The sequence below is a fragment of the Carlito syrichta genome, unplaced genomic scaffold (assembly GCF_000164805.1).
Source record: "Carlito syrichta isolate Samal-C Ts95f unplaced genomic scaffold, Tarsius_syrichta-2.0.1 Scaffold309641, whole genome shotgun sequence".
Classification (NCBI taxonomy): Eukaryota; Metazoa; Chordata; class Mammalia; order Primates; family Tarsiidae; genus Carlito; species Carlito syrichta.
In genome coordinates this window covers 280604-288358 of record NW_007253737.1, presented here as the reverse complement: position 1 = coordinate 288358, position 7755 = coordinate 280604, and the positions used below count along the sequence as shown (strand labels likewise).

The 7755-nt window shown below is 46.7% G+C and overlaps 1 protein-coding gene across 11 annotated transcripts in view; it reads right to left on the bottom strand.

Moving 5' to 3' along the window:
* Nucleotides 1–7755, bottom strand: part of SAP130 (Sin3A associated protein 130) — an 87851-nt gene that overhangs the window by 10107 nt on the left and 69989 nt on the right. For 10 of the 11 annotated variants that reach the window (XM_008067476.1, XM_008067477.1, XM_021717296.1 and 7 more), the window contains 2 exons: nt 3177–3425; nt 2876–3001 (listed from right to left, as the gene is read on the bottom strand). In XM_008067476.1, the coding sequence (XP_008065667.1) occupies nt 2876–3001; nt 3177–3425 (375 nt within the window). The remainder of the gene's footprint in view (nt 1–2875; nt 3002–3176; nt 3426–7755) is intronic. The other variant, XM_021717294.1, reaches the window with a different exon arrangement.

The window sequence follows — 7755 nt, the reverse complement described above, 5'->3', positions numbered from 1 at the left end:
CAGGCAATCCACTCACCTCAGCCTCCCAAAGGCGTGGGATTATAGGCTGAGCCACCAAGCCCCGCTATATTTTATTTTCATTCAGATTTATGTATTTGAAAATATGTCCCTTGAGACTTCCTCTTTGACCCATGGATTATTTACATATATTCTATTTAATTTCCATGGTTTGGAGCTTTTTTGGTCATCTCTCTCTCACTGCTTTCTAATTTGATCCCATTATTGTCAATAAAGAGACTCTATATGATTTGCATTAGTTTCTGGTTTCTGTTGCCTACACATTTAGGACTGTTACCTGGTCAACTGATTATCTTATGAGTATGTAATGTCCCTCTGTGTCCAGTAACATTCTTTCCTCTGAAGTTTACTTTATATGATTTTAATATAGCTACTCCTGCACTTCTGCTGTAAGTTAATTTTTGTATTTCATACACATATTTCCATCCTTGTACTGTCAATCTACCTATGTCATTGTATTCAAAGTGAGTTTCTTGTAGACAACATACAGTTGGACTGTGATTTTTCGTCCATTCTGCCAATCTGTTTTTAATTGGTATGTTAGACTATTTACATTTAAGGCAATAACTGCTATGTCAAGGCTTAAGTCTGCTATGTTATTATTTGTTTTCTATGTGTCTCCTTTTACTTCTTTTCCCTGCAGCTTCTCTTTTCTTTCCTTCCTGTGAATTTTTAGGATTCTGTCTTGATATATTTGTATGAAGCTTATACATATTTCAAAATTTAGATGAAGTAGTTCCACTAAGGTTTAGCAGTCAAGAGGCTTGGTGCAAAGGTGGTGAGTATGGACATACAGAGACAGAAGATTTAAGGATCATAAACCTTTCAGCTGTCAAGTTTCTTTCTTGAGACAGTTTTTGAAGAACGAGTCCCAATAAGCAACGAGGCTCTTTTAGGATGGCTTAAAATGTTGGCATGCAAATCCCTAAATAACTTACTGCTATGAAATTCTTTTGGCATGAAGAGATAATGTTTAGTGGTCCAAAGCTACTTTTATGAAAGGTCAACACTCTGCTTCTCTTCACACCTCAGCATATACTTGCAAAGAAGAAGAGCTGAGAAGTGCAGCCACCTCTGTACTTCCATTCAGAACTGGAACTGTCAATCCCATCGCCCCTGCTCAATGACACTAGTCCAGTACTCCAGACAAACTGGATTCGTCTTCGGCCTTCAAGAAACCCTCAGAGAAGTCTCCGAGTAGAATTTACATAAGAGAGTAGGAAATGTGACCAGTTTTCTAGAAACTGACCCTATATATTATATATAGGATACATATTTATATTATATTTGAGATTAATAACACAAAGTCCATCAACAGAAATTTTTTTTCTTTTTAAGTCAGAGTCTCACTCTGTTGCCCAGGCTAGAGTGCAGTAGCACATTCACAGCCACCACAGCCTCGACATGCTGGGCTCAGGCATTCCTTCCGCCTCAGCCTTCCAAGTAGCTGGAATGAGAGGTACGCTACCACGCCTGGCTAATTTTTTGATTGATTGTAGAGATGAGGTCTCATCAAGCTGGCCAGGCTGGTCTCAAACCCCTGAGCTCAGGCGATCCTCTCTCTTCAACCTCCCAAAGTGCTGGGATAACAGGTTTGAGGCTACCATGTCCAGCAGCAGAAATATTTGCAGAGTATCTGCAAAGTACTATCAGCTATTTTCATTATTTATGAGTTTATTACAATGTTATTCTCAAGTTCAACAACAACGAGACACTTATTGAGGGTTTGCCTTAGGTCATCTCACGAGCTTCATATGTATGTTAAACAAAAGGTCTTTTGGCAAACATGCTTATGATGAATGTCCACTTTAACTTTATTTCTTTTTTTTTTTGAGTTGGAGTCTCACTCTGCTGTCTAGGCTGGAGTGCAATGGCATGCTCCTGGCCACTGCAGCCTCGACCTGCTGGGCTCAGACGATCCTTCCGCCTCAGCCTTCCAAGTAGCTGGAATTACAGGTGCACGCTACCGTACCCAGCTAATTTTTTGACTATCTTTTGACTGCAAAGTACTATCAGCCATTTTCATTATAGAGACGAGGTCTCACCATGTTGCCCAGGCTGGTCTCGAACCTGCGGGCTCAGGCAATCCTCTTGCCTCGGCCTCCCAAAGTGCTGGGATTATAGGCTTGAGCCACTGCGTCCAGCCTCACTTTAACTTTCTAGGAGCCACTGTGAATTAACGAATCCGTGAAACAGCGTCCAGTACAACTTTCCATGACTGCTCTGGAAGCTAAGGCGGTTGTCCAGCCAGTCGTTGGGGAGCTGTTCACACACAGAGTTTTACTTACACCAAGGCTGTCACTTAACCATTATACAGTGATTCTGGCCGGGCGCAGTGGCTCACACTTGTAACCCTAGAACTTTGGGAAGCCGAGGCGGGCAGACTGCGTGAGCCCAGGAGTTTGAGATCAGCCTGGACAACAAAGTGAGATCCCGTCTGTACCACTGAAAAAAAAAGCTGGGCATAGTAGCATGTGCCTGTAGTCCCAGTTACTCAGAAAGCTAAGACAAAAGGCTTGCCTGAGCCCAGGAGGTCGAGGCTGTGGTGAGCTGTTATCCCTGCCACATTACGTTCCAGCCTGGGCAACAGTGAGACCCTGACTCAACAAAACAAAACAAAACAGTGATTCCAATAAATGCACACAAATTTCTGGGACAAACGATATTTTTCTAAGTTTTATATTCCAGCGAATGTTTCACTTAAACACTAAAGTCTTAAGATTTTACAACAAAAACTCATAGTTTTTCAGAAACTGAAAAATTGTGATTCTGTTTTTCTCTTTTATTGTAATTACAAGATAGTGGAGTGCTATACCAATTTCGAGCATCAACACTGGATAGTTCTGGGGAAACTGACCTTTGACCCGGACGTCACTGTACCTCTGAAAGTGGTGGTAAGCAGCTTTCCAGGGGTTCCGATAGTGACGAAGCAAAGTAATGGGGGGTCTGGGACGCACTGGGACATACCTCACGCCTTCCTCATCTGTCCAAAAGGGAAGAAGAGAAAACATTAAGCCACGCGCGCATTGTCACAACCGGGGAGGCTCAGTTCTAGTAAGAGAGCTGTGAGCGAGGCCGACTGCGTGAGGAGCCTTTGGGATGGACCAGACCTCGGCGTGACGCGTCCCATGGCAACAGCTAACCCCAGTGACCGTTACCAATGTACTCCTTGGGAGGAGACTTGCGCTTCTCAGTCTTCAGCAGAAGACCCTTGGCGGCGGACTTCTCGTCGTCAGTGCTGTTTGTCTCCATCATGTCGCCTTCTTCTGTCGAGATCACATGCTGCTGCTTTCGAGGCTTCTTCCGTGGGGAGGCACCAGGTGGCAGGTCACTTGTAGGCAGGGACAGGTTGCTCGCCAGCAACGCCAGTGATGGGGACACGGTGGTGGTCGCCAGCGGAGGAACTGCTGCCACAGGAATGAGAGCACACACGTCGATGAACATGGTGGAAAGCTGTGCAACGGAAACGACTGGCAGCCGGGTGCAGTGGCTCATGCCTGCAATCCCAGCACTCTGGGAGGCAAAGGCGAGAGGACTGCCTGAGCCCGGGGGTTCGAGAGCACAAGTCACACAAGTGTGAGGGTAGAGCTGGCAGCTGGCAAGGCACTTTGGTTTCAGAGTCTGCACAGCACACTGCCTGCAGAAAGCAGCATTCATTGCGAGGAAGTAAATGTCTGGGCCACCTGGCAAGACTTCGTCTCTACGATAAATTAAAAAATTAGCTGGCTATGGTGGTGTGTGCCTGTATTCCAGTTACTTGGAAGGCTGAGGCGGAAGGATCACCGGAGCCCAGCAGGAAGAGGCTGTGGTGGCTGTGAGCGTGCCACTGCACTCCAGCCTGGGCGACAGCGAGACTTCAACTTAAAAAAAAAAAAAGAAATGATTGAGAAAATATTTCAGACAGCTAACACTTTCCACTGTGCCTGGCACTGTGCTAGAAGCTGCCAACTGCTCCCTAACAACCCATACCTTTATCTTCCCTAGTTCCGGGATCTTCACTTTGACCTAGGCACCTGCTACTTACCTAAAAGATTGTATTTCCTAGTCTCTGTTACACGTGTGGTCATATAGGACAGAAACAGAAGTGCCCTGTGGCACTTCTAGGAGGTTTCCTTAAGAGAAAGAAGGCTTAAACAAGCTAGCGTAACTAGCCTATTCCTTGTCTTCTTCTGGAACTCAGAAGAGATGGCTGGAGCTCCAGCAGCTATCTTGAATAAAGAGCATGACGGTCAGATCCTAAGGTTGCAGAATGTAGACCCTAAGGTTGCAGAAAAGAGCCTAAATCCCTATGATGTGATGAAGCCCATACACCGTCCTTGACCGTCTGCCTCAGGATCTACTCCAAAGGAGACCGTAAAACCTTACGTGTCTGAGCTCCTTTAACTTTTTTTTTAGATAGCAAAGATTCCCTCACATACGCTACTATGCTTTAGGGCTTTAACCATAAGTTCCCAGCAAGTCATCTCTGATTTCCAGCAGGTAACTCATACTCTCAAAACAATCTGAGTAAGTAGACATTACTATCACCCTCCAGTACACAGATGAGAAAATGGCACAAGACATACAAGTGTGAGGGTAGAGCCGGCAGCTGGCAAGGCACTTTGGTTTCAGAGTCTGCCCAGCACACTGCCTGCAGAAAGCGGCATTCATTGCGAGGAAGTAAACGTCTGTTTCCACTTGTATGGACGAAACGCCCAGGGACTTACAGCCAGGCTCAAGGCTCCCTTAATTCTTCTCACTCTCCCACCCGATCTCGGCCGCCCACTTTCAGCCACCCACCCCTAAGAGTCGAGCCCCAAGCTCTGTGGTCGCCAGTAACTGCACATCCCTCACACCCCGTCTCAGCTTCCAGCATCCAATGCTCTCTCCGTGTCACGCCCCTTGGGAGCCGCCTCCAGCAGCCCTGAGACCCAAAAGGAACGATTACCCGCTCGCCCGATCACGCTCCGGCAGCCACTCATCCCTCTCAAGCCCGTCCTCCCCACTGCCAGGTTCAAGTTCTGTCGTGACGGTATCCATCGCCTTCCTTCGCTGTCCCTCTTCTCGTTCCACTGTACTCGCTTCGCAAAAGCACAAGAGGCGAAATCCACTTCTCCAGTGAGTCTGTACTCGTGCAGCTCAGTGTTGCCAGAGAAGGGGACGCAGCAGTGCTGACTGGCCTCCCTTGAACATTCCCATCACCTCTGCTCGGTCCAGTCTCTCTAGACGGCTGCAGGCCTCCTCCTCCCTCAAGCCTTCGATACCTCCTTCTCCACCCGCATGCTCGGGGGATGACCTTGCTTCTCATTTTTCCAAAAAGGACAGAAGCAGCGAGAGGACAATGTCCAAGTCTCACCACCCCATCTCTCCATGTGCACTGTGACCTGCCTCTCCTGCTCTTCGTGCTTAGCAGACCCCACCCACTCTCACCTCCTGAGACGTGCTCCAGGAATTCCCTCCGCTTCCTCCTGCATCACCAGCTCTTTCTACTTGATTGGCTCATTCGTGCTGACATACAAAGCTCTTATTTATCCCACCTTCCCCTTGACACCAGTTCCCTTCAGATAGTACCTTTTTTCTGTCCCTTCAGAAGATAACTCCTCAAAAATGTTCATATACAATGTCTCTATTTCTCCCCTTGCTTCTCTTAAGCCTACTCCCAATCATGCTTCCAATCCATTGTTACACAAACACTGCTCTTCTTAAGTTCTCTGTGACCTCCGTGCTGCCAAACTCAAGAGTCACTGCTAAGTCCTCATCTTCCTTGACCTCTGAAATACTTTGACGTTGCCTTGCAGGACACGACACACTCCAAATCATGTTCCTACCACTCGGTCCCTTGGTTCAGTCTTCTGCACTGGACTCCACCTCCTCTTCCACCTCATAGCGGTGCAGTGTCCCAGGGCTAAGACATGAGCTACTTCTGTTTTCATCAGCATTTATTCCCTAGGGAATCTCATCTCTCATCCAGGGTCACGGCTCTAAGCACAAATTATATACATGCTGGCAACTCCCAAGTTTATACCTGCAACTTCATTTTCTGTTCCAAAAGCCAGACTCATAGACTCAACGACCTACTTGATGTTACATTTGAATGTCTAACAGATGCCTCAAGCTTACTCTATCAAAAAACGAACTCCTAATCTCTCTCTGTAAAACATCTCTCCTGCAACCCTTCCTAACTCAGATGATGGCAACTCTGTGGTTTCCAGTTGTAAAGGCCAAAAACTGGAAGCTGCCCAAGCTACTGCTCTCTCATGTTTAATATCCAACCCTTAAAGAAATTCTCAAAAAAAAAAAAAATTAAGTTAAAAAAAAAAAGAGAAAGAAAGAAATCCTCTTAGCTCGACCTTAAAAACGTATCCAGAATCCTACCACCTTGCACCACACCCACTGCTACCCTGGGTGAGCCTTCCCTGCTCCCTGCATTGGAACACACCAGCTGCAAGACGAACCGCCTGGCTTGTCTTCACTCCCACTGTCTGTTCTCTGCACAGCACCGGAGGGCACTGCTTCAGTCCCAAGGAGGCTCCTGGCACTCGTCTATTTAACCGACAGCCTCCCGCCAACGTCAGCAGAGCCCAGTGCCCGCCACGACACTGCTGCCCGCCCTCCCTCCACCCATCAGCTCCAACGACCTCTGGCTCTTTGCTGCCTTTGGAGCACATCAGGCAGGTAGGTGCCTAGCCTCGGAATTTGCGCTTGCTGCTCTCTTGGCCTAGAAGCCTCTCTTCTCAGATACCCTCACAGCCAGCACGCATCTCTTCAATATCTCGACCTAAAGGTCACATTCTCAGTAGGGCTTTCTCTTAAAAGCCTTTTACAACTGTGGCCCCAGCCTGGACTTTCCCTTATGCTGTTTCCCTGCTTTATTTTTCTCTATTAGCACTTGTCACCTAAATTTTCTCCGTAGTTCCTACCACCACTGCAGCACTTATCACCTAAATACCACTTTCTTTCTTTTTAAGAGACAAGGTCTCGCTCTGTCACCCAGGCCTGCAGTGCAGTGAGAGGATCACAGTTCGCTGCAGCCTCAAACTCCTGGGCTCAAGGAATCTTCCCAGTGCAGTCTCTCAAAACCTAGGACGACAGGCACTTATTTATCTTTTTGCCGTCTGCCTCCCTTGCTAGGAGAGAAGGTCTAAGAGAAGGGAGATGTGCTTGTTTTACACAGGGCTGTATTGTCAGTGCCCAGAACATTTCCTGGCAGGTCAAGACATGATTACTATCACCTTCCCGGCACAGAAAGGTGAGGGGAACCAACCAAAAAGAGAGACCAGAGGAGTAGCAAAATCGAGAACATTTTATTTCCCCTCCGGGCTTATCCATAATATCTTTCAAAGAAAGTGCCGAGGCTAACCATACCTATAAAAGGATATTTTATGACATAATAAATAAGATAAAATAGATAAGGAAGTAAACAGCAGCTTTAAAAACTATAGTCATAGCACAGCCACATCTCTTATTAAACAAAAGCCATGGGAAATGAAGGTCGTCACGCTGAAATAGCAGGTGATACCGGGTGACTAGAGCACAAAATAACTTGTTCCCCACTCTGGATCATCTATATTTCATAAGCATCATACACTGAATAAGTGACTTTTGTATTCAGGAAAAACATGAATGCACAGTCATTATTATGAGAACAAAAAACCGTAATTCCGCGCCTTGGGAGGCTGAGGTGAGTGAATTGCCTGAGCCCATGGGTTTGAGACCCACCTGGGCAACTGGGTGAGACCTCATCTCTACAATAAATCA